This window comes from Pseudorasbora parva, chromosome 2 (genome assembly GCF_024679245.1).
Source record: "Pseudorasbora parva isolate DD20220531a chromosome 2, ASM2467924v1, whole genome shotgun sequence".
NCBI lineage: Eukaryota > Metazoa > Chordata > Actinopteri > Cypriniformes > Gobionidae > Pseudorasbora > Pseudorasbora parva.
Genome location: NC_090173.1, coordinates 62,810,118 through 62,834,608, shown reverse-complemented (window position 1 = coordinate 62,834,608; position 24,491 = coordinate 62,810,118). Strand labels below are relative to the sequence as shown.

The following is a 24,491-nucleotide window of genomic DNA, read 5'->3' as shown; positions in this document are numbered from 1 at the left end:
TCATGAGGCCGTACCTGCAAATGGGAAGGATGTTTGCGGCGAGCAGCAGTTGCGCTGATCGGGTGCGACGCCAGCCTTCTGCAACTCCTCGTTAGTATAGTGGACAGTATCTCCGCCTGTCACGCGTAAGACCGGGGTTCGATTCCCCGACGGGGAGGTCTAGTCCTTTACTGCTGCCCAAAGACCCATTCAAAAGTTATTGCTCCATTTACTAGTGACACAAAGAGCTGGCCAGGGGCCCCGGGAGACAGTTTTGAGCAAAAGAATTGCGTTGGCCGGGAATCGAACCCGGGTCAACTGCTTGGAAGGCAGCTATGCTCACCACTATACCACCAACGCAGGCATTTTGCTTGTTTGCTGAACGCCACCTTAGGCGGTCAATGCTCCCAACACATTTTCAGCGACTGTGTGCAGAGGAACTGAAACTCTGTCTGTTTGGACTCGCAACTGAAAAAAATGCATTAACCTATGGACTCTACCTACCAATCTCTTCATTGAAAAAGAAGCTCTCTAATTCAGTGACATTCCACAATTTATACAGACACTTCATATTTATTTATATAATAGATGTTCTGTTGGCTTCTTTAAAGCGATATGACTCATGAGGCCGTACCTGCAAATGGGAAGCCTGTTTGCGGCGAGCAGCAGTTGCGCTGATCGGGTGCGACGCCTCCTTCCACAACTCCTCGTTAGTATAGTGGACAGTATCTCCGCCTTTCACGTGGAAGACCGGGGTTCGATTCCCCGACGGGGAGGTCTAGTTCTTTACTGCTGCCCAAAGACCCATTCAAAAGTTATTGCTCCAGCTACAAGTGACACAAAGAGCTGGCCAGGGTCCCGGGAGACATTTTTGAGCAAAAGAATTGCGTTGGCCGGGAATCGAACCCGGGTCAACTGCTTGGAAGGCAGCTATGCTCACCACTATACCACCAACGCAGGCATTTTGCTTGTTTGCTGAACGCCACCTTACGCGGTCAATGCTCCCAACACATTATCAGTGACTGTGTGCAGAGGAACTGAAACTCTGTCTGTTTGGACCAGCAACTGAAAAAAATGCATTAACCTATGGACCTGACCTACCAATCTCTTCATTGAAAAACAAGCTCTCTAATTCAGTGACATTCCTCAATTTATACAGACACTTTATATTTATTTATATAATAGATGTTCTGTTGGCTTCTTTGAAGCGATATGACTCATGAGGCCGTACCTGCAAATGGGAAGCCTGTTTGCGGCGAGCAGCAGTTGCGCTGATCGGGTGCAACGCCTCCTTCCACAACTCCTCGTTAGTATAGTGGACAGTATGTCCGCCTGTCACGTGGAAGACCGGGGTTCGATTCCCCGACGGGGAGGTCTAATTCTTTACTGCTGCCCAAAGACCCATTCAAAAGTTATTGCTCCAGCTACAAGTGACACAAAGAGCTGGCCAGGGTCCCGGGAGACATTTTTGAGCAAAAGAATTGCGTTGGCCGGGAATCAAACCCGGGACAACTGCTTGGAAGGCAGCTATGCTCACCACTATACCACCAACGCAGGCATTTTGCTTGTTTGCTGAACGCCACCTTACGCGGTCAATGCTCCCAACACATTATCAGTGACTGTGTGCAGAGGAACTGAAACTCTGTCTGTTTGGACCAGCAACTGAAAAAAATGCATTAACCTATGGACCTGACCTACCAATCTCTTCATTGAAAAACAAGCTCTCTAATTCAGTGACATTCCTCAATTTATACAGACACTTTATATTTATTTATATAATAGATGTTCTGTTGGCTTCTTTGAAGCGATATGACTCATGAGGCCGTACCTGCAAATGGGAAGGATGTTTGCGGCGAGCAGCAGTTGCGCTGATCGGGTGCGACGCCAGCCTTCTGCAACTCCTCGTTAGTATAGTGGACAGTATCTCCGCCTGTCACGCGTAAGACCGGGGTTTGATTCCCCGACGGGGAGGTCTAGTCCTTTACTGCTGCCCAAAGACCCATTCAAAAGTTATTGCTCCATTTACAAGTGACACAAAGAGCTGGCCAGGGGCCCCGGGCGACAGTTTTGAGCAAAAGAATTGCGTTGGCCGGGAATCGAACCCGGGTCAACTGCTTGGAAGGCAGCTATGCTCACCACTATACCACCAACGCAGGGATTTTGCTTGTTTGCTGAACGCCACCTTAGGCGGTCAATGCTCCCAACACATTTTCAGCGACTGTGTGCAGAGGAACTGAAACTCTGTCTGTTTGGACTCGCAATTGAAAAAAATGCATTAACCTATGGACTCTACCTACCAATCTCTTCATTGAAAAACAAGCTCTCTAATTCAGTGACATTCCACAATTTATACAGACACTTCATATTTATTTATATAATAGATGTTCTGTTGGCTTCTTTGAAGCGATATGACTCATGAGGCCGTACCTGCAAATGGGAAGGATGTTTGCGGCGAGCAGCAGTTGCGCTGATCGGGTGCGACGCCAGCCTTCTGCAACTCCTCGTTAGTATAGTGGACAGTATCTCCGCCTGTCACGCGGAAGACCGGGGTTCGATTCCCTGACGGGGAGGTCTAGTCCTTTACTGCTGCCCAAAGACCCATTCAAAAGTTATTGCTCCATTTACAAGTGACACAAAGAGCTGGCCAGGGGCCCCAGGAGACAGTTTTGAGCAAAAGAATTGCGTTGGCCGGGAATCGAACCCGGGTCAACTGCTTGGAAGGCAGCTATGCTCACCACTATACCACCAACGCAGGCATTTTGCTTGTTTGCTGAACGCCACCTTAGGCGGTCAATGCTCCCAACACATTTTCAGCGACTGTGTGCAGAGGAACTGAAACTCTGTCTGTTTGGACCAGCAACTGAAAAAAATGCATTAACCTATGGACCTGACCTACCAATCTCTTCATTGAAAAACAAGCTCTCTAATTCAGTGACATTCCTCAATTTATACAGACACTTTATATTTAATTATATTTTACATGTTCTGTTGGCTTCTCTTTGCTTCTGTGAAGCGATATGACTCATGAGGCCGTACCTGCAAATGGGAAGCCTGTTTGCGGCGAGCAGCAGTTGCGCTGATCGGGTGCGACGCCAGCCTTCCGCAACTCCTCTTTAGTATAGTGGACAGTATCTCCGCCTGTCACGCGGAAGACCGGGGTTCGATTCCCCGACGGGGAGGTCTAATTCTTTACTGCTGCCCAAAGACCCATTCAAAAGTTATTGCTCCAGCTACAAGTGACACAAAGAGTTGGCCAGGGCCCCGGGAGACATTTTTGAGCAAAAGAATTGCGTTGGCCAGGAATCGAACCCGGGTCAACTGCTTGGAAGGCAGCCATGCTCACCACTATACCACCAACGCAGGCATTTTGCTTGTTTGCTGAACGCCACCTTACGCGGTCAATGCTCCCAACACATTTTCAGCGACTGTGTGCAGAGGAACTGAAACTCTGTCTGTTTGGACTCGCAACTGAAAAAAATGCATTAACCTATGGACTCTACCTACCAATCTCTTCATTGAAAAAGAAGCTCTCTAATTCAGTGACATTCCACAATTTATACAGACACTTCATATTTATTTATATAATAGATGTTCTGTTGGCTTCTTTGAAGCGATATGACTCATGAGGCCGTACCTGCAAATGGGAAGGATGTTTGCGGCGAGCAGCAGTTGCGCTGATCGGGTGCGACGCCAGCCTTCTGCAACTCCTCGTTAGTATAGTGGACAGTATCTCCGCCTGTCACGCGTAAGACCGGGGTTCGATTCCCCGACGGGGAGGTCTAGTCCTTTACTGCTGCCCAAAGACCCATTCAAAAGTTATTGCTCCATTTACTAGTGACACAAAGAGCTGGCCAGGGGCCCCGGGAGACAGTTTTGAGCAAAAGAATTGCGTTGGTCGGGAATCGAACCCGGGTCAACTGCTTGGAAGGCAGCTATGCTCACCACTATACCACCAATGCAGGCAATTTGCTTGTTTGCTGAACGCCACCTTAGGTGGTCAATGCTCCCAACACATTTTCAGCGACTGTGTGCAGAGGAACTGAAACTCTGTCTGTTTGGACTCGCAACTGAAAAAAATGCATTAACCTATGGACTCTACCTACCAATCTCTTCATTGAAAAAGAAGCTCTCTAATTCAGTGACATTCCACAATTTATACAGACACTTCATATTTATTTATATAATAGATGTTCTGTTGGCTTCTTTAAAGCGATATGACTCATGAGGCCGTACCTGCAAATGGGAAGCCTGTTTGCGGCGAGCAGCAGTTGCGCTGATCGGGTGCGACGCCTCCTTCCACAACTCCTCGTTAGTATAGTGGACAGTATCTCCGCCTGTCACGTGGAAGACCGGGGTTCGATTCCCCGACGGGGAGGTCTAGTTCTTTACTGCTGCCCAAAGACCCATTCAAAAGTTATTGCTCCAGCTACAAGTGACACAAAGAGCTGGCCAGGGTCCCGGGAGACATTTTTGAGCAAAAGAATTGCGTTGGCCGGGAATCGAACCCGGGTCAACTGCTTGGAAGGCAGCTATGCTCACCACTATACCACCAACGCAGGCATTTTGCTTGTTTGCTGAACGCCACCTTACGCGGTCAATGCTCCCAACACATTATCAGTGACTGTGTGCAGAGGAACTGAAACTCTGTCTGTTTGGACCAGCAACTGAAAAAAATGCATTAACCTATGGACCTGACCTACCAATCTCTTCATTGAAAAACAAGCTCTCTAATTCAGTGACATTCCTCAATTTATACAGACACTTCATATTTATTTATATAATAGATGTTCTGTTGGCTTCTTTGAAGCGATATGACTCATGAGGCCGTACCTGCAAATGGGAAGGATGTTTGCGGCGAGCAGCAGTTGCGCTGATCGGGTGCGACACCAGCCTTCTGCAACTCCTCGTTAGTATAGTGGACAGTATCTCCGCCTGTCACGCGGAAGACCGGGGTTCGATTCCCCGACGGGGAGGTCTAGTCCTTTACTGCTGCCCAAAGACCCATTCAAAAGTTATTGCTCCATTTACAAGTGACACAAAGAGCTGGCCAGGGGCCCCGGGAGACAGTTTTGAGCAAAAGAATTGCGTTGGCCGGGAATCGAACCCGGGTCAACTGCTTGGAAGGCAGCTATGCTCACCACTATACCACCAACGCAGGCATTTTGCTTGTTTGCTGAACGCCACCTTAGGCGGTCAATGCTCCCAACACATTTTCAGCGACTGTGTGCAGAGGAACTGAAACTCTGTCTGTTTGGACTCGCAACTGAAAAAAATGCATTAACCTATGGACTCTACCTACCAATCTCTTCATTGAAAAAGAAGCTCTCTAATTCAGTGACATTCCACAATTTATACAGACACTTCATATTTATTTATATAATAGATGTTCTGTTGGCTTCTTTGAAGCGATATGACTCATGAGGCCGTACCTGCAAATGGGAAGGATGTTTGCGGCGAGCAGCAGTTGCGCTGATCGGGAGCGACGCCAGCCTTCTGCAACTCCTCGTTAGTATAGTGGACAGTATCTCCGCCTGTCACGCGTAAGACCGGGGTTCGATTCCCCGGCGGGGAGGTCTAGTCCTTTACTGCTGCCCAAAGACCCATTCAAAAGTTATTGCTCCATTTACAAGTGACACAAAGAGCTGGCCAGGGGCCCCGGGAGACAGTTTTGAGCAAAAGAATTGCGTTGGCCGGGAATCGAACCCGGGTCAACTGCTTGGAAGGCAGCTATGCTCACCACTATACCACCAACGCAGGCATTTTGCTTGTTTGCTGAACGCCACCTTAGGCGGTCAATGCTCCCAACACATTTTCAGCGACTGTGTGCAGAGGAACTGAAACTCTGTCTGTTTGGACTCGCAACTGAAAAAAATGCATTAACCTATGGACTCTACCTACCAATCTCTTCATTGAAAAACAAGCTCTCTAATTCAGTGACATTCCACAATTTATACAGACACTTCATATTTATTTATATAATAGATGTTCTGTTGGCTTCTTTGAAGCGATATGACTCATGAGGCCGTACCTGCAAATGGGAAGGATGTTTGCGGCGAGCAGCAGTTGCGCTGATCGGGTGCGACGCCAGCCTTCTGCAACTCCTCGTTAGTATAGTGGACAGTATCTCCGCCTGTCACGCGGAAGACCGGGGTTCGATTCCCCGACGGGGAGGTCTAGTCCTTTACTGCTGCCCAAAGACCCATTCAAAAGTTATTGCTCCATTTACAAGTGACACAAAGAGCTGGCCAGGGGCCCCGGGAGACAGTTTTGAGCAAAAGAATTGCGTTGGCCGGGAATCGAACCCGGGTCAACTGCTTGGAAGGCAGCTATGCTCACCACTATACCACCAACGCAGGCATTTTGCTTGTTTGCTGAACGCCACCTTAGGCGGTCAATGCTCCCAACACATTTTCAGCGACTGTGTGCAGAGGAACTGAAACTCTGTCTGTTTGGACTCGCAACTGAAAAAAATGCATTAACCTATGGACTCTACCTACCAATCTCTTCATTGAAAAAGAAGCTCTCTAATTCAGTGACATTCCACAATTTATACAGACACTTCATATTTATTTATATAATAGATGTTCTGTTGGCTTCTTTGAAGCGTTATGACTCATGAGGCCGTACCTGCAAATGGGAAGCCTGTTTGCGGCGAGCAGCAGTTGCGCTGATCGGGTGCGACGCCTCCTTCCGCAACTCCTCGTTAGTATAGTGGACAGTATCTCCGCCTGTCACGTGGAAGACCGGGGTTCGATTCCCCGACGGGGAGGTCTAATTCTTTACTGCTGCCCAAAGACCCATTCAAAAGTTATTGCTCCAGCTACAAGTGACACAAAGAGCTGGCCAGGGTCCCGGAAGACATTTTTGAGCAAAAGAATTGCGTTGGCCGGGAATCGAACCCGGGTCAACTGCTTGGAAGGCAGCTATGCTCACCACTATACCACCAACGCAGGCATTTTGCTTGTTTGCTGAACGCCACCTTACGCGGTCAATGCTCCCAACACATTATCAGTGACTGTGTGCAGAGGAACTGAAACTCTGTTTGTTTGGACCAGCAACTGAAAAAAATGCATTAACCTATGGACCTGACCTACCAATCTCTTCATTGAAAAACAAGCTCTCTAATTCAGTGACATTCCTCAATTTATACAGACACTTTATATTTAATTATATTTTACATGTTCTGTTGGCTTCTCTTTGCTTCTGTGAAGCGATATGACTCATGAGGCCGTACCTGCAAATGGGAAGCCTGTTTGCGGCGAGCAGCAGTTGCGCTGATCGGGTGCGACGCCAGCCTTCCGCAACTCCTCGTTAGTATAGTGGACAGTATCTCCGCCTGTCACGCGGAAGACCGGGGTTCGATTCCCCGACGGGGAGGTCTAATTCTTTACTGCTGCCCAAAGACCCATTCAAAAGTTATTGCTCCAGCTACAAGTGACACAAAGAGTTGGCCAGGGCCCCGGGAGACATTTTTGAGCAAAAGAATTGCGTTGGCCGGGAATCGAACCCGGGTCAACTGCTTGGAAGGCAGCTATGCTCACCACTATACCACCAACGCAGGCATTTTGCTTGTTTGCTGAACGCCACCTTAGGCGGTCAATGCTCCCAACACATTTTCAGCGACTGTGTGCAGAGGAACTGAAACTCTGTCTGTTTGGACTCGCAACTGAAAAAAATGCATTAACCTATGGACTCTACCTACCAATCTCTTCATTGAAAAACAAGCTCTCTAATTCAGTGACATTCCACAATTTATAAAGACACTTCATATTTATTTATATAATAGATGTTCTGTTGGCTTCTTTGAAGCGATATGACTCATGAGGCCGTACCTGCAAATGGGAAGGATGTTTGCGGCGAGCAGCAGTTGCGCTGATCGGGTGCGACGCCAGCCTTCTGCAACTCCTCGTTAGTATAGTGGACAGTATCTCCGCCTGTCACGCGGAAGACCGGGGTTCGATTCCCCGACGGGGAGGTCTAGTCCTTTACTGCTGCCCAAAGACCCATTCAAAAGTTATTGCTCCATTTACAAGTGACACAAAGAGCTGGCCAGGGGCCCCGGGAGACAGTTTTGAGCAAAAGAATTGCGTTGGCCGGGAATCGAACCCGGGTCAACTGCTTGGAAGGCAGCTATGCTCACCACTATACCACCAACGCAGGCATTTTGCTTGTTTGCTGAACGCCACCTTACGCGGTCAATGCTCCCAACACATTTTCAGCGACTGTGTGCAGAGGAACTGAAACTCTGTCTGTTTGGACTCGCAACTGAAAAAAATGCATTAACCTATGGACTCTACCTACCAATCTCTTCATTGAAAAAGAAGCTCTCTAATTCAGTGACATTCCACAATTTATACAGACACTTCATATTTATTTATATAATAGATGTTCTGTTGGCTTCTTTGAAGCGATATGACTCATGAGGCCGTACCTGCAAATGGGAAGGATGTTTGCGGCGAGCAGCAGTTGCGCTGATCGGGTGCGACGCCAGCCTTCTGCAACTCCTCGTTAGTATAGTGGACAGTATCTCCGCCTGTCACGCGGAAGACCGGGGTTCGATTCCCCGACGGGGAGGTCTAGTCCTTTACTGCTGCCCAAAGACCCATTCAAAAGTTATTGCTCCATTTACTAGTGACACAAAGTGCTGGCCAGGGGCCCCGGGAGACAGTTTTGAGCAAAAGAATTGCGTTGGCCGGGAATCGAACCCGGGTCAACTGCTTGGAAGGCAGCTATGCTCACCACTATACCACCAACGCAGGCATTTTGCTTGTTTGCTGAACGCCACCTTAGGCGGTCAATGCTCCCAACACATTTTCAGCGACTGTGTGCAGAGGAACTGAAACTCTGTCTGTTTGGACTCGCAACTGAAAAAAATGCATTAACCTATGGACTCTACCTACCAATCTCTTCATTGAAAAAGAAGCTCTCTAATTCAGTGACATTCCACAATTTATACAGACACTTCATATTTATTTATATAATAGATGTTCTGTTGGCTTCTTTAAAGCGATATGACTCATGAGGCCGTACCTGCAAATGGGAAGCCTGTTTGCGGCGAGCAGCAGTTGCGCTGATCGGGTGCGACGCCTCCTTCCACAACTTCTCGTTAGTATAGTGGACAGTATCTCCGCCTGTCACGTGGAAGACCGGGGTTCGATTCCCCGACGGGGAGGTCTAATTCTTTACTGCTGCCCAAAGACCCATTCAAAAGTTATTGCTCCAGCTACAAGTGACACAAAGAGCTGGCCAGGGTCCCGGGAGACATTTTTGAGCAAAAGAATTGCGTTGGCCGGGAATCGAACCCGGGTCAACTGCTTGGAAGGCAGCTATGCTCACCACTATACCACCAACGCAGGCATTTTGCTTGTTGGCTGAACGCCACCTTACGCGGTCAATGCTCCCAACACATTATCAGTGACTGTGTGCAGAGGAACTGAAACTCTGTCTGTTTGGACCAGCAACTGAAAAAAATGCATTAACCTATGGACCTGACCTACCAATCTCTTCATTGAAAAACAAGCTCTCTAATTCAGTGACATTCCTCAATTTATACAGACACTTTATATTTATTTATATAATAGATGTTCTGTTGGCTTCTTTGAAGCGATATGACTCATGAGGCCGTACCTGCAAATGGGAAGCCTGTTTGCGGCGAGCAGCAGTTGCGCTGATCGGGTGCAACGCCTCCTTCCACAACTCCTCGTTAGTATAGTGGACAGTATCTCCGCCTGTCACGTGGAAGACCGGGGTTCGATTCCCCGACGGGGAGGTCTAATTCTTTACTGCTGCCCAAAGACCCATTCAAAAGTTATTGCTCCAGCTACAAGTGACACAAAGAGCTGGCCAGGGTCCCGGGAGACATTTTTGAGCAAAAAAATTGCGTTGGCCGGGAATCGAACCCGGGTCAACTGCTTGGAAGGCAGCTATGCTCACCACTATACCACCAACGCAGGCATTTTGCTTGTTTGCTGAACGCCACCTTACGCGGTCAATGCTCCCAACACATTATCAGTGACTGTGTGCAGAGGAACTGAAACTCTGTCTGTTTGGACCAGCAACTGAAAAAAATGCATTAACCTATGGACCTGACCTACCAATCTCTTCATTGAAAAACAAGCTCTCTAATTCAGTGACATTCCTCAATTTATACAGACACTTTATATTTAATTATATTTTACATGTTCTGTTGGCTTCTCTTTGCTTCTGTGAAGCGATATGACTCATGAGGCCGTACCTGCAAATGGGAAGGATGTTTGCGGCGAGCAGCAGTTGCGCTGATCGGGTGCGACGCCAGCCTTCTGCAACTCCTCGTTAGTATAGTGGACAGTATCTCCGCCTGTCACGCGGAAGACCGGGGTTCGATTCCCCGACGGGGAGGTCTAGTCCTTTACTGCTGCCCAAAGACCCATTCAAAAGTTATTGCTCCATTTACAAGTGACACAAAGAGCTGGCCAGGGGCCCCGGGCGACAGTTTTGAGCAAAAGAATTGCGTTGGCCGGGAATCGAACCCGGGTCAACTGCTTGGAAGGCAGCTATGCTCACCACTATACCACCAACGCAGGGATTTTGCTTGTTTGCTGAACGCCACCTTAGGCGGTCAATGCTCCCAACACATTTTCAGCGACTGTGTGCAGAGGAACTGAAACTCTGTCTGTTTGGACTCGCAACTGAAAAAAATGCATTAACCTATGGACTCTACCTACCAATCTCTTTATTGAAAAACAAGCTCTCAAATTCAGTGACATTCCACAATTTATACAGACACTTCATATTTATTTATATAATAGATGTTCTGTTGGCTTCTTTGAAGCGATATGACTCATGAGGCCGTACCTGCAAATGGGAAGGATGTTTGCGGCGAGCAGCAGTTGCGCTGATCGGGTGCGACGCCAGCCTTCTGCAACTCCTCGTTAGTATAGTGGACAGTATCTCCGCCTGTCACGCGGAAGACCGGGGTTCGATTCCCTGACGGGGAGGTCTAGTCCTTTACTGCTGCCCAAAGACCCATTCAAAAGTTATTGCTCCATTTACAAGTGACACAAAGAGCTGGCCAGGGGCCCCGGGAGACAGTTTTGAGCAAAAGAATTGCGTTGGCCGGGAATCGAACCCGGGTCAACTGCTTGGAAGGCAGCTATGCTCACCACTATACCACCAACGCAGGCATTTTGCTTGTTTGCTGAACGCCACCTTAGGCGGTCAATGCTCCCAACACATTTTCAGCGACTGTGTGCAGAGGAACTGAAACTCTGTCTGTTTGGACCAGCAACTGAAAAAAATGCATTAACCTATGGACCTGACCTACCAATCTCTTCATTGAAAAACAAGCTCTCTAATTCAGTGACATTCCTCAATTTATACAGACACTTTATATTTAATTATATTTTACATGTTCTGTTGGCTTCTCTTTGCTTCTGTGAAGCGATATGACTCATGAGGCCGTACCTGCAAATGGGAAGCCTGTTTGCGGCGAGCAGCAGTTGCGCTGATCGGGTGCGACGCCAGCCTTCCGCAACTCCTCTTTAGTATAGTGGACAGTATCTCCGCCTGTCACGCGGAAGACCGGGGTTCGATTCCCCGACGGGGAGGTCTAATTCTTTACTGCTGCCCAAAGACCCATTCAAAAGTTATTGCTCCAGCTACAAGTGACACAAAGAGTTGGCCAGGGCCCCGGGAGACATTTTTGAGCAAAAGAATTGCGTTGGCCGGGAATCGAACCCGGGTCAACTGCTTGGAAGGCAGCTATGCTCACCACTATACCACCAACGCAGGCATTTTGCTTGTTTGCTGAACGCCACCTTACGCGGCCAATGCTCCCAACACATTATCAGTGACTGTGTGCAGAGGAACTGAAACTCTGTCTGTTTGGACTCGCAACTGAAAAAAATGCATTAACCTATGGACTCTACCTACCAATCTCTTCATTGAAAAACAAGCTCTCTAATTCAGTGACATTCCTCAATTTATACAGACACTTCATATTTATTTATATAATAGATGTTCTGTTGGCTTCTTTGAAGCGATATGACTCATGAGGCCGTACCTGCAAATGGGAAGGATGTTTGCGGCGAGCAGCAGTTGCGCTGATCGGGTGCGACACCAGCCTTCTGCAACTCCTCGTTAGTATAGTGGACAGTATCTCCGCCTGTCACGCGGAAGACCGGGGTTCGATTCCCCGACGGGGAGGTCTAGTCCTTTACTGCTGCCCAAAGACCCATTCAAAAGTTATTGCTCCATTTACAAGTGACACAAAGAGCTGGCCAGGGGCCCCGGGAGACAGTTTTGAGCAAAAGAATTGCGTTGGCCGGGAATCGAACCCGGGTCAACTGCTTGGAAGGCAGCTATGCTCACCACTATACCACCAACGCAGGCATTTTGCTTGTTTGCTGAACGCCACCTTAGGCGGTCAATGCTCCCAACACATTTTCAGCGACTGTGTGCAGAGGAACTGAAACTCTGTCTGTTTGGACTCGCAACTGAAAAAAATGCATTAACCTATGGACTCTACCTACCAATCTCTTCATTGAAAAAGAAGCTCTCTAATTCAGTGACATTCCACAATTTATACAGACACTTCATATTTATTTATATAATAGATGTTCTGTTGGCTTCTTTGAAGCGATATGACTCATGAGGCCGTACCTGCAAATGGGAAGGATGTTTGCGACGAGCAGCAGTTGCGCTGATCGGGTGCGACGCCAGCCTTCTGCAACTCCTCGTTAGTATAGTGGACAGTATCTCCGCCTGTCACGCGGAAGACCGGGGTTCGATTCCCCGACGGGGAGGTCTAGTCCTTTACTGCTGCCCAAAGACCCATTCAAAAGTTATTGCTCCATTTACAAGTGACACAAAGAGCTGGCCAGGGGCACCGGGCGACAGTTTTGAGCAAAAGAATTGCGTTGGTCGGGAATCGAACCCGGGTCAACTTCTTGGAAGGCAGCTATGCTCACCACTATACCACCAACGCAGGCATTTTGCTTGTTTGCTGAACGCCACCTTACGCGGTCAATGCTCCCAACACATTATCAGTGACTGTGTGCAGAGGAACTGAAACTCTGTCTGTTTGGACTCGCAACTGAAAAAAATGCATTAACCTATGGACTCTACCTACCAATCTCTTCATTGAAAAACAAGCTCTCTAATTCAGTGACATTCCACAATTTATACAGACACTTCATATTTATTTATATAATAGATGTTCTGTTGGCTTCTTTGAAGCGATATGACTCATGAGGCCGTACCTGCAAATGGGAAGGATGTTTGCGGCGAGCAGCAGTTGCGCTGATCGGGTGCGACGCCAGCCTTCTGCAACTCCTCGTTAGTATAGTGGACAGTATCTCCCCCTGTCACGCGGAAGACCGGGGTTCGATTCCCCGACGGGGAGGTCTAGTCCTTTACTGCTGCCCAAAGACCCATTCAAAAGTTATTGCTCCATTTACAAGTGACACAAAGAGCTGGCCAGGGGCCCCGGGCGACAGTTTTGAGCAAAAGAATTGCGTTGGCCGGGAATCGAACCCAGGTTAACTGCTTGGAAGGCAGCTATGCTCACCACTATACCACCAACGCAGGCATTTTGCTTGTTTGCTGAACGCCACCTTAGGCGGTCAATGCTCCCAACACATTTTCAGCGACTGTGTGCAGAGGAACTGAAACTCTGTCTGTTTGGACTCGCAACTGAAAAAAATGCATTAACCTATGGACTCTACCTACCAATCTCTTCATTGAAAAAAGAGCTCTCTAATTCAGTGACATTCCACAATTTATACAGACACTTCATATTTATTTATATAATAGATGTTCTGTTGGCTTCTTTGAAGCGATATGACTCATGAGGCCGTACCTGCAAATGGGAAGGATGTTTGCGGCGAGCAGCAGTTGCGCTGATCGGGTGCGACGCCAGCCTTCTGCAACTCCTCGTTAGTATAGTGGACAGTATCTCCGCCTGTCACGCGGAAGACCGGGGTTCGATTCCCCGTTGGGGAGGTCTAATTCTTTACTGCTGCCCAAAGACCCATTCAAAAGTTATTGCTCCAGCTACAAGTGACACAAAGAGTTGGCCAGGGCCCCGGGAGACATTTTTGAGCAAAAGAATTGCGTTGGCCGGGAATCGAACCCGGGTCAACTGCTTGGAAGGCAGCTATGCTCACCACTATACCACCAACGCAGGCATTTTGCTTGTTTGCTGAACGCCACCTTAGGCGGTCAATGCTCCCAACACATTTTCAGCGACTGTGTGCAGAGGAACTGAAACTCTGTCTGTTTGGACCAGCAACTGAAAAAAATGCATTAACCTATGGACCTGACCTACCAATCTCTTCATTGAAAAACAAGCTCTCTAATTCAGTGACATTCCACAATTTATACAGACACTTCATATTTATTTATATAATAGATGTTCTGTTGGCTTCTCTGGCTTCTGTGAAGCGATATGACTCATGAGGCCGTACCTGCAAATGGGAAGGCTGTTTGCGGCGAGCAGCAGTTGCACTGATCAGGTGCGACGCCAGCCTCCCGCAACTCCTCGTTAGTATAGTGGACAGTATCTCCGCCTGTCACGCGGAAGACCGGGGTTCGATTCCGCGACGGGGAGGTCTAGTCCTTTACTGCTGCCCAAAGACCCATTCAAAAGTTATTGCTCCATTTACAAGTGACACAAAGAGCTGGCCAGGGGCCCTGGGCGACAGTTTTGAGCAAAAGAATTGCGTTGGCCGGGAATCGAACCCGGGTCAACTGCTTGGAAGGCAGCTATGCTCACCACTATACCACCAACGCAGGAATTTTGCTTGTTTGCTGAACGCCACCTTACCCGGTCAATGCTCCCAACACATTATCAGCTACTGTGTGCAGAGGAACTGAAACTCTGTGTGTTTGGACGCGCAACTGAAAAAAATGCATTAACCTATGGACTCTACCTACCAATATCTTCATTGAAAAACAAGCTCTCTAATTCAGTGACATTCCACAATTTATACAGACACTTCATATTTATTTATATAATAGATGTTCTGTTGGCTTTTTTGAAGCGATATGACTCATGAGGCCGTACTTGCAAATGGGAAGGATGTTTGCGGCGAGCAGCAGTTGCGCTGATCGGGTGCGACGCCAGCCTTCCGCAACTCCTCGTTAGTATAGTGGACAGTATCTCCGCCTGTCACGCGTAAGACCGGGGTTCGATTCCCCTACGGGGAGGTCTAGTCCTTTACTGCTGCCCAAAGACCCATTCAAAAGTTATTGCTCCAGCTACAAGTGACACAAAGAGGTTAAAAAATGCATTAACCTATGGACCTGATCTACCAATCTCTTCATTGAAAAACAAGCTCGCTATTTCAGTGACATTCCTCAATTTATACAGACACTTTATATTTAATTATATATTACATGTTCTGTTGGCTTCTCTTTGCTTCTGTGAAGCGATATGACTCATGAGTCCGTACCTGCAAATGGGAAGCCTGTTTGCGGCGAGCAGCAGTTGCGCTGATCGGGTGCGACGCCAGCCTTCCGCAACTCCTCGTTAGTATAGTGGACAGTATCTCCGCCTGTCACGCGGAAGACCGGGGTTCGATTCCCCGAAAGGGAGGTCTAGTCCTTTACTGCTGCCCAAAGACCCATTCAAAAGTTATTGCTCCAGCTACAAGTGACACAAAGAGCTGGCCAGGGGCCCCGGGCGACAGTTTTGAGCAAAAGAATTGCGTTGGCCGGGAATCAATCCCGGGTCAACTGCTTGGAAGGCAGCTATGCTCACCACTATACCACCAACTCAGGCATTTTGCTTGTATGCTGAACGCCACCTTATGCGGTCAATGCTCCCAACACATTATCAGTGACTGTGTGCAGAGGAACTGAAACTCTGTCTGTTTGGACTCGCAACTGAAAAAAATGCATTAACCTATGGACTCTACCTACCAATCTCTTCATTGAAAAACAAGCTCTCTAATTCAGTGACATTCCACAATTTATACAGACACTTCATATTTATTTATATAATAGATGTTCTGTTGGCTTCTTTGAAGCGATATGACTCATGAGGCCGTACCTGCAAATGGGAAGGATGTTTGCGGCGAGCAGCAGTTGCGCTGATCGTGTGCGACGCCAGCCTTCCGCAACTCCTCGTTAGTATAGTGGACAGTATCTCCGCCTGTCACGCGTAAGACCGGGGTTCGATTCCCCGACGGGGAGGTCTAGTCCTTTACTGCTGCCCAAAGACCCATTCAAAAGTTATTGCTCCAGCTACAAGTGACACAAAGAGCTGGCCAGGGGCCCCGGGCGACAGTTTTGAGCAAAAGAATTGCGTTGGCCAGGAATCGAACCCAGGTCAACTGCTTGGAAGGAAGCTATGCTTACCACTATACCACCAACGCAGGTAATTTGCTTGTTTGCTGAACGCCACCTTACGCGGTCAATGCTCCCAACACATTATCAGTGACTGTGTGCAGAGGAACTGAAACTCTGTCTGTTTGGACTCGCAACTGAAAAAAATGCATTAACCTATGGACTCTACCTAGCAATGTCTTCATTGAAAAACAAGCTCTCTAATTTAGTGACATTCCTCAATTTATACAGACACTTCATATTTATTTATATAATAGATGTTCTGTTGGCTTCTCTGGCTTCTGTGAAGCAATATGACTCATGAGGCCGTACCTGCAAATGGGAAGGCTGTTTGCGGCGAGCAGCAGTTGCGCTGATCGGGTGCGACGCCAGCCTTCCGCAACTCCTCGTTAGTATAGTGGACAGTATATCCGCCTGTCACGTGTTAGACCGGGGTTCGATTCCCCGACGGGGAGGTCTAGTCCTTTACTGCTGCCCAAAGACCCATTCAAAAGTTATTGCTCCATTTACAAGTGACACAAAGAGTTGTCCAGGGGCCCCGGGCGACAGTTTTGAGCAAAAGAATTGCGTTGGCCGGGAATCGAACCCGGGTCATCCGCGCGGGAGCCGAAAATGGTTAAGCTTAACTTCCCTTAACTTTTCCCATTCATTCTCTATGGTAGTGCTTTACACTACCGATGCAATATATGTTTGACCGCAGGTAGATTTCATGGCGCTGTTTCGCCGTTTCCGTGGCGCGGAATTTAAAAGAAGCGCAGTGTCATCTTGTCATCTGTCAATCATTCGCAATGGAGGAGGGGAGACCCGTTTTACGATCGGAGAGATATTTATTTACCGTCAGCAAACTTGTTTTGTGCACCAAATACTGCCTAAGCTACATTCAGACAGATTTTACCTCAGGTGACTACATGTACTTTATTACTTATATATTTCTGCCATTAATTTGCATGTATATTATCGTATTATGTTTAACGTTATATGTAACGTTAGCCTATGTTAATTGTGTTGAATGGTTTGTCTCGTTAGAAAATAGAAAACTAAACTCCTCGACGAAAATAAACCTGTTATTGTATTAGATTATCTTTTTTTGCAAAAGGGATTGTTCATTGATTTCTTAGTATATAAAAGTATTTTAATTTACAGTGCGGTAACGTTATGATCTAACGTAGTAACTAGTGCTAACGTCACATCATACTGCACGGTTAACATATAAGTTACACTGTTATTTTACCAGCCAAAAGTTTGAGAATGTAAAATGTTTTATGTGTTTAAAGAAGTATCTTCTACACATCATTTATGTTATGAAAATACCACACACAAAAAAAGAACATTTTTGAAATATAAAATGACTTTTATATTTTAATATATATACATTTTGTATTTATTCCTGCGATCAAAGCTGAATTTATCATGATTACTCCAGTCAGTGTCACATGATCCTTCACTAATCATTCTCTGTTGAAAGCAGTTGTGTAAAACATTTTTTTTATGATTCTTTTATGAATAGAAAGTTCAAAAGAACAGTATTTATCTGAAATAAAGCTTTTGTAAGAACTTAAATAATCAGATTTATTTTTTACACAACTGTTTTCAACACTGATAATATTACATATCAGAAGGATTTGTGAAGGATCATGTGACGATGATAGATTCAGCTTTGCATCACAGTAATAAATTGCCTTTTAAAATATATTAAAATAGAAAAAGTTACTTTAAATTGTAAATGTTTTGTATTTTTGTATTATATGTTCTATTTTATCCTTGGTGAACAGAAGAGACTACTGTAAAAATGTATTTTTAAATAATCTTACTATTTTCTAACTTTTGACGGGTATTGAATTTTTAAAAATTTGAATGTAATAAATATAACTCACACATTTATTGCATTTTAATTACAAAAATATGTGTGTGCAATTTAATGGTATAATAAATGAATAACATTTTATTAAGAAATAACTAAACACAAAGAATTTTACAAAATAAATAGATTTATTTTCATTTATGAATTTGTTTTTAGAATAAACTGGTACATTTAAATGTTGCTTTATTTATTAAGAAATAATTCTTAATAATGTATTCAGAATAGAAGTGTATTAATTAATACAGTGTGTTAATGCAACAGACGAATAAACACTAATCAGCTCTTTGTGTACAGCACAGCAAGATGAAGTCGAAAGTGATCTTCCCAGGCAAGATCAAAGTGTGCTTCAGGAAAGGACCAACTGGATATCTGAGACAAGATCCCTCAGATGAAGCCAAGAGGATCAAAGACAACCCCAATCTCCAGGACAAATCAGCCCCTCAAAGGGAAGACAAGGTCAAGGAGAATGCCCGCTCTGTTGTCTTCATGAGAGGAGGAGATGTGTCAGACAGACAGGAGGTGATGGGAGAGTTTGTGCTTCAGTTTGGAAAGTACAAAGGCAAGTCATTCCGGTGGCTGCTAGAGAATGATGTAGGCTATACACTATTCCTGACTAAGACGGTTGAGGAGGAGGAGAGAGCCGGACAGTTTAAACCGGAGGGTCCCAAGAAGGAGAGCCTACTTTCATTCCTTGAGTTCAGTAGAAGCTTCCAGGAAATCGAGGACCTCAAAAAGTATTTAGCTGGAAGATCAGTGGCACCACCTGTGAGGAATGAAGATGATAACGTGGTTGGCTTTGGGGTTAATGCAGACAGGACTTGGAGGGAGGTTTGGGAGAGCAGAGCAGATGGATATGCTGCATTCATCCTCCAGAAACGGTGTGTTCCAGGCAGCAAAATGTATCGGCTGCAGCAGTACCTCACTCAGAAAAAGACCAAGCTTCAGAGTGTTTCAGTGGAACTTGCAGCATCTGCCTCTCATCCTCCAGGTTTGTTACAGTACAGTTGAGTATATATTAGGTCAAAACTGAAATATGTAAATGTGGGATGACATATGATTTGCTTTTTTGCTTTTTTGCTTTGTTTCACAGAAATGGAGGATGATGAAGAATTGGAGAGAATGATGCTTTCTATATCCCCATCCAAAATCCAAGGCCAATTGAGTAAGAAAATCACTCACACACACAAACACATTCTGCATTTTTACATTTTTAATAAAACATTGTTTAGTATGTTTTTAAAGCTATTTGATTTACGCGCACATATGAAATGTCCTCATAAACCACTTTTATGTTTTTATACCAATGTAATACCCATGTCATTATACAAATTTGTGTCCCCATAAATCACACAAACAAGCGCGCACACACACACATGGTATTTATAATGGTTGCTTTATCAATTTTTTTCTAAATGTATTTTTTTTTTAAATGTACACCCGTTTGAATGTAAACTCAGGGTATTGGTGTAAAATAGCTTAATGCTCAGTCACTTTATTCATTATTCACTGAATAATCTTTGATTTGTTCTTTTTTAATAGACATGGAGGAAGGTGAAGAATCCGGAAGGATGATGCTACCCACATATTCATCGAAACTTCCAGGTCAACTGAGTGAGAACCACATATATGCTTACACACACACACACACACACACACACACACACACACACACACACACACACACACACACACACACTTCAGCCCTCTATCAAACTGGATTTTTTCCCATGAAACATAATTGCATTTTTATCCAGCATTATTCAAGATGGTAAATGTTTGGGATGTTACATTGTTTCTGTGCTGTGCATTCCAGTTTACAATATGAGAGGGGTAGAGAGGGGTATGAGAGTGGTAGAGAGGGGTATGAGAGGGGTATGAAAGGGGTAGAGAGGGGTATGAAAGGGGTAGAGAGGGGTATGAGAGGGGTAGAGAGGGGTAGAGAGGGGTATGAGAGGGGTAGAGAGGGGTATGAGAGGGGTATGAAAGGGGTAGAGAGGGGTATGAGAGTGGTAGAGAGGGGTATGAAAGGGGTAGAGAGGGGTAGAGAGGGGTATGAGAGGGGTAGAGAGGGGTAGAGAGGGGTATGAGAGGGGTAGAGAGGGGTATGAAAGGGGTAGAGAGGGGTATGAGAGTGGTAGAGAGGGGTATGAGAGGGGTATGAAAGGGGTAGAGAGGGGTATGAAAGGGGTAGAGAGGGGTATGAGAGGGGTAGAGAGGGGTAGAGAGGGGTATGAGAGGGGTAGAGAGGGGTATGAAAGGGGTAGAGAGGGGTATGAGAGGGGTAGAGAGGGGTATGAGAGGGGTAGAGAGGGGTATGAGAGGGGTAGAGAGGGGTATGAAAGGGGTAGAGAGGGGTATGAGAGGGGTAGAGAGGGGTGTGAGAGGGGTAGAGAGGGGTGTGAGAGGGGTATGAGAGGGGTAGAGAGGGGTATGAGAGGGGTAGAGAGGGGTATGAGAGGGGTAGAGAGGGGTATGAGAGGGGTAGAGAGGGGTATGAAAGGGGTAGAGAGGGGTATGAAAGTGGTAGAGAGGGGTATGAGAGGGGTAGAGAGGGGTATGAAAGGGGTAGAGAGGGGTATGAGAGGGGTATGAGAGGGGTATGAAAGGGGTAGAGAGGGGTATGAGAGGGGTAGAGAGGGGTAGAGAGGGGTATGAAAGGGGTAGAGAGGGGTATGAGAGGGGTAGAGAGGGGTATGAAAGGGGTAGAGAGGGGTATGAGAGGGGTATGAGAGGGGTAGAGAGGGGTATGAAAGGGGTAGAGAGGGGTATGAGAGGGGTAGAGAGGGGTATGAGAGGGGTAGAGAGGGGTATGAAAGGGGTAGAGAGGGGTATGAGAGGGGTATGAAAGGGGTAGAGAGGGGTATGAGAGGGGTATGAAAGGGTAGAGAGGGGTATGAGAGGGGTATGAGAGGGGTATGAAAGGGGTAGAGAGGGGTATGACAGGGGTATGAGAGGGGTATGAGAGGGGTATGAGAGGGGTATGAGATAAATTGTTTCATCAATAGACAGTACTGGTCTTGTGTGTACTGTTTGGTCAATATATTCATATACTTTACTCAAACAATATCTCTGAAAAAAATCAAACCCAGATTATATCATTAGAAAAGTAAATTTTACAAGTGCTTAAGATTGAGAACAGCAGTGTGTAAATGAATCAAACAGAATCAGAATGTATGAACCATACAGTGTCAAAATTGGGTTTCGTTAAATTATTGTTTCATTTTGCAAAAGAACTGAGGTGTTCTGCTACTTGTGTGTGTGGATTGTGTGAGGTGTGTATAGTGTTTTGACAAAACAAGCCTTAAAAAACTAACAGTAAAGGTGTACATATGTAATTTTGTCTGTTTATGTTATTAATGCTTGAAAGTTAAATTATCTTCACTGTGCTTTTAGGTTCAGACATTGTTGGAGTCCCAGTGGTCAAAGGTCTTATTCCTGCTGCATACTAAGGATAATTCTGACATGAATCAGGATTATCTATTCTACATTTATTTTTTGCTGTTTGTTGGTTAGGCCACGTTCAGGCCTGTTCTAATTCTTGTGTTCAATTGTTCTACTAACATTGAAGGCATTTGTATCTCATCGTTGAGGGTAAGTACAGAGTTCTTGTTTTGCATGCTATACTTAAAGGTTTGGTATGTACATGTTCTACAGAGTAAAAGAAACACATGTCCAAAATGCAGAAGTACAGCAAAAGTACAAATATATTTTTAATTTGGACTAGAATGGCGCATCCCATTTGATACATGAAGTTGTAGACTACTCATGCAATGTAGACCCACTAACATACCACACCCCTAATATTAGTAGAGCGCAGGGCACAACCTAACGCTGGGTTAGTTGTAACACATACGTTTTAACACTTTCCACACATGCCAGGATGACGAAACTTAGTGTATTTACTAGTTGCCATATCAACATTATTTAGAGAAAAGCACCAAAATTAAAAAAAATCTTTGGAAGATTTCACTGAACATTTATTTAACTATAGCAAAAGTAAATGTCTTAATTAAATTCATTTTTCATCTCAGTTAATACTCTGAACCCCAAGTGGATTTACACAAACTGAGACAGTCAAAAAGCGTTAGGTTGTGCCCCGCTCTCCCCTAAAAATAGTACTGAAGTCAAGTGTTCTATGGGTTTGCATGTATTTGCATTACTACTTATTAACACATTTACTAAGGGACAGAACTACAGGGTATTAGAATTAAATTAGATTTTTCTGTGTTAGGGAGGCGTAAACCACCAGCAACACCAACAAAACCAGACCGGACTAAAGAATATAGTGCAACTGCCTCTCCACGGCCAGGTTGGTACATGGACGTGTACACATGTCGACTACTGTAAGGATATGCCTGTTTCTGATCAGAGTTATGTTTTTTCCCCAATTCCCTTCACTCCAGTGAGGGTTCCTTTGCCAGTACCTTCAGAGTTGCTTAAACTGGGGTTATCTACAATCAAGACCACAGTACCTTTGAGACCAGGGCAAGAAACCGTGTTCTGTCAATGTAAGGACTTAATGTAACATAATTTTACTTGTAAAACTTTTACTTGTAACATAATTTTATCAAATTTAAAACAGATTTTACATATTTAACAAATGTAATGCTCATCTATGACTAATGTCATCCTTGTCGTCCTGTAGCCCTCCTCCCAGTTACCTCTGCACAGTCTACAGCCTCTACTCCTCCCTCACGTTCCCCTTCAGCTGTTGGCGAGGCTTTCTCTGGACTCCCTGGTGCCTCTACTCCTCCCACAGCACTGCCTGCAGCCTCTGCTGGGTACCCTACTAAGTTGGAGGAGAAGCATGCTGTTCCACCATTGCCAAGCTATGACCAGGATGTGAGCCGACGGCACTGCTCTCACCAGCAGAGAATCTGGATGAAAACTGAAATGGAAGACTTGGGACTGTGGCCAGGATCTAGACCGGTGAGACATCCAATGAACATGATCTCCTTGTGGCGTTACCCACCTCAGCCTGAGCTTATTGATGCTATCTATGAGCTCCCATCACCAAAATACTTTCAACTTCATCCATTCTTCATTTGGAAACCAGAGCACAGCATTATGGAAAGAGTCCGCAACAACTACACTCTGCCATGCCTGTACGGCTGTCCGAATCCCCACGTTGTCTCGTCAGGTGTTGGACGACCCCGTGTCATTATTGGTACGAACAGCCAATACTACATACTTGCCTCTCGCCTCAGCTGTAAAGTTTGTAAAAAGTACTGGTTTGCAGACAAACCCCAATGGATGGACATGCTGCCAAGTCGTTTCTGCAACATTTTGCCAGCTTTTTTAACCCACAAGAAGGCCATATGTAAGACTGTGATGGATGAGTTGCGGCGCACAGCAAAGTCTCCCAACGATATGGCTAATCAGTTGAATGAGGCTCTCCACCTCAGGTATGAGCGTGCACACCTGGCTTACCTGTCCACTGTTAAAAATGTGCTGGATGGAGACAGTGGACTTTATGGTCAGCAGACCATCACAGGAGCACTAAGAGCAACAAACACTCCTGCTCCATTTGGTGGGTATAGTGATGTGGTCGGCTGGTGCGGAGTAACAGTCTCACCCCACTACTTGGTTGACTGCCTCATTCAGGAGTACCATAGGCAAGAGAGCACACTCAATCTGCTCCTCCAAGGCACGTTTGGACAAGTATTAAGGGCTGACCATACCCGCAAGCTGGCCCGGAAGGTTGTGCTTGCATCAGGTACTATGTCATCCTATGCCGTCATGAATGAAAACTGGATGATCTTGTCCTGGGTGATGCTGCAGTCTGAAAGTGACAAATCCCTGCAGCCAATGTATGAGGGGCTGTCTCGTCGCTACATTTTTGCTGGACTGCCAAAAGCCAACTACCAGTGGGTTGACAGGTAAGAACCAGCCATCACATTTTACTTCCCACCTATATTATATGTGTAACATTAACACAATATAGTATAACAAATACATGTATCATATGTATTTTAATGTTTAATATTTTAAATATACTTCTCTTTGTGTTTAAAACAGAGATTGCTGTGCTGCCTTCAGGATCCCAAACCCTGAGCCACAGGAGCACCTCCTTTGGGATTCTTGGTCGACCACTGAGGCTATAGTGACTGTGGCAACCTCTGGGCATATAATCAACACCTGTTCCTCCCGCGCAGAATACAACAGCGACATCAACATCAAGCTGGACTTGTTCCACTGCATGCGGCGATTCTCCAGAGAGTGTGTGTCAGAGCACCATCCACTGCACAGTGCTTTCTGTAAGTTTCTGTCAGCAGCTTTCAGTGTTGTGGACCAGACGGACCTACAGAGACTGAAGCAGGCGTAT

The 24,491-nt window shown here is 45.9% G+C and overlaps 1 protein-coding gene and 21 non-coding genes across 23 annotated transcripts; 2 read left to right on the top strand and 20 right to left on the bottom strand.

Annotated features, from left to right (window-relative positions):
• Nucleotides 1–267: 267 nt before the first annotated feature.
• On the bottom strand, nucleotides 268–339 carry trnag-ucc (transfer RNA glycine (anticodon UCC)). Its single transcript has one exon. It is a non-coding gene; the product is annotated as a tRNA-Gly (tRNA).
• A 525-nt stretch (nucleotides 340–864) lies between these two features.
• Nucleotides 865–936, bottom strand: trnag-ucc (transfer RNA glycine (anticodon UCC)). The gene has a single exon. It is a non-coding gene; the product is annotated as a tRNA-Gly (tRNA).
• Nucleotides 937–1,280: 344 nt separating this feature from the next.
• On the top strand, nucleotides 1,281–1,352 carry trnad-guc (transfer RNA aspartic acid (anticodon GUC)). Its single transcript has one exon. It is a non-coding gene; the product is annotated as a tRNA-Asp (tRNA).
• A 708-nt stretch (nucleotides 1,353–2,060) lies between these two features.
• trnag-ucc (transfer RNA glycine (anticodon UCC)) lies at nucleotides 2,061–2,132 on the bottom strand. The gene has a single exon. It is a non-coding gene; the product is annotated as a tRNA-Gly (tRNA).
• Nucleotides 2,133–2,659: 527 nt separating this feature from the next.
• trnag-ucc (transfer RNA glycine (anticodon UCC)) lies at nucleotides 2,660–2,731 on the bottom strand. The gene has a single exon. It is a non-coding gene; the product is annotated as a tRNA-Gly (tRNA).
• A 1,732-nt stretch (nucleotides 2,732–4,463) lies between these two features.
• trnag-ucc (transfer RNA glycine (anticodon UCC)) lies at nucleotides 4,464–4,535 on the bottom strand. The gene has a single exon. It is a non-coding gene; the product is annotated as a tRNA-Gly (tRNA).
• Nucleotides 4,536–5,062: 527 nt separating this feature from the next.
• Nucleotides 5,063–5,134, bottom strand: trnag-ucc (transfer RNA glycine (anticodon UCC)). The gene has a single exon. It is a non-coding gene; the product is annotated as a tRNA-Gly (tRNA).
• Nucleotides 5,135–5,661: 527 nt separating this feature from the next.
• trnag-ucc (transfer RNA glycine (anticodon UCC)) lies at nucleotides 5,662–5,733 on the bottom strand. Its single transcript has one exon. It is a non-coding gene; the product is annotated as a tRNA-Gly (tRNA).
• A 527-nt stretch (nucleotides 5,734–6,260) lies between these two features.
• On the bottom strand, nucleotides 6,261–6,332 carry trnag-ucc (transfer RNA glycine (anticodon UCC)). The gene has a single exon. It is a non-coding gene; the product is annotated as a tRNA-Gly (tRNA).
• Nucleotides 6,333–6,857: 525 nt separating this feature from the next.
• trnag-ucc (transfer RNA glycine (anticodon UCC)) lies at nucleotides 6,858–6,929 on the bottom strand. The gene has a single exon. It is a non-coding gene; the product is annotated as a tRNA-Gly (tRNA).
• Nucleotides 6,930–7,465: 536 nt separating this feature from the next.
• Nucleotides 7,466–7,537, bottom strand: trnag-ucc (transfer RNA glycine (anticodon UCC)). Its single transcript has one exon. It is a non-coding gene; the product is annotated as a tRNA-Gly (tRNA).
• A 527-nt stretch (nucleotides 7,538–8,064) lies between these two features.
• On the bottom strand, nucleotides 8,065–8,136 carry trnag-ucc (transfer RNA glycine (anticodon UCC)). The gene has a single exon. It is a non-coding gene; the product is annotated as a tRNA-Gly (tRNA).
• Nucleotides 8,137–8,663: 527 nt separating this feature from the next.
• On the bottom strand, nucleotides 8,664–8,735 carry trnag-ucc (transfer RNA glycine (anticodon UCC)). Its single transcript has one exon. It is a non-coding gene; the product is annotated as a tRNA-Gly (tRNA).
• Nucleotides 8,736–9,260: 525 nt separating this feature from the next.
• On the bottom strand, nucleotides 9,261–9,332 carry trnag-ucc (transfer RNA glycine (anticodon UCC)). Its single transcript has one exon. It is a non-coding gene; the product is annotated as a tRNA-Gly (tRNA).
• A 525-nt stretch (nucleotides 9,333–9,857) lies between these two features.
• trnag-ucc (transfer RNA glycine (anticodon UCC)) lies at nucleotides 9,858–9,929 on the bottom strand. The gene has a single exon. It is a non-coding gene; the product is annotated as a tRNA-Gly (tRNA).
• A 537-nt stretch (nucleotides 9,930–10,466) lies between these two features.
• trnag-ucc (transfer RNA glycine (anticodon UCC)) lies at nucleotides 10,467–10,538 on the bottom strand. The gene has a single exon. It is a non-coding gene; the product is annotated as a tRNA-Gly (tRNA).
• A 527-nt stretch (nucleotides 10,539–11,065) lies between these two features.
• Nucleotides 11,066–11,137, bottom strand: trnag-ucc (transfer RNA glycine (anticodon UCC)). Its single transcript has one exon. It is a non-coding gene; the product is annotated as a tRNA-Gly (tRNA).
• Nucleotides 11,138–11,673: 536 nt separating this feature from the next.
• Nucleotides 11,674–11,745, bottom strand: trnag-ucc (transfer RNA glycine (anticodon UCC)). The gene has a single exon. It is a non-coding gene; the product is annotated as a tRNA-Gly (tRNA).
• Nucleotides 11,746–12,272: 527 nt separating this feature from the next.
• Nucleotides 12,273–12,344, bottom strand: trnag-ucc (transfer RNA glycine (anticodon UCC)). The gene has a single exon. It is a non-coding gene; the product is annotated as a tRNA-Gly (tRNA).
• Nucleotides 12,345–14,068: 1,724 nt separating this feature from the next.
• On the bottom strand, nucleotides 14,069–14,140 carry trnag-ucc (transfer RNA glycine (anticodon UCC)). Its single transcript has one exon. It is a non-coding gene; the product is annotated as a tRNA-Gly (tRNA).
• A 536-nt stretch (nucleotides 14,141–14,676) lies between these two features.
• Nucleotides 14,677–14,748, bottom strand: trnag-ucc (transfer RNA glycine (anticodon UCC)). Its single transcript has one exon. It is a non-coding gene; the product is annotated as a tRNA-Gly (tRNA).
• A 2,415-nt stretch (nucleotides 14,749–17,163) lies between these two features.
• On the top strand, nucleotides 17,164–23,010 carry LOC137055711 (uncharacterized). Of its 2 annotated transcripts, XR_010900055.1 has the most exons (8): nucleotides 17,164–17,205; nucleotides 18,461–19,154; nucleotides 19,257–19,328; nucleotides 19,706–19,768; nucleotides 21,560–21,757; nucleotides 22,398–22,475; nucleotides 22,570–22,674; nucleotides 22,812–23,010. XR_010900055.1 is itself a non-coding variant. In XM_067429594.1 (5 exons), exons 2-5 carry the CDS (start codon nucleotides 18,470–18,472, stop codon nucleotides 21,613–21,615), a joined length of 885 nt encoding a protein of 294 aa, XP_067285695.1. In that variant the 5' UTR covers nucleotides 17,164–17,205; nucleotides 18,461–18,469; the 3' UTR covers nucleotides 21,616–22,360. The 2 variants fall into 2 exon arrangements, 1 of the variants encoding a protein (XP_067285695.1); XM_067429594.1 differs by lacking the exons at nucleotides 22,398–22,475; nucleotides 22,570–22,674; nucleotides 22,812–23,010 and having other exon boundaries at nucleotides 19,706–19,777; nucleotides 21,560–22,360.
• The last annotated feature ends 1,481 nt before the right edge of the window (nucleotides 23,011–24,491 follow it).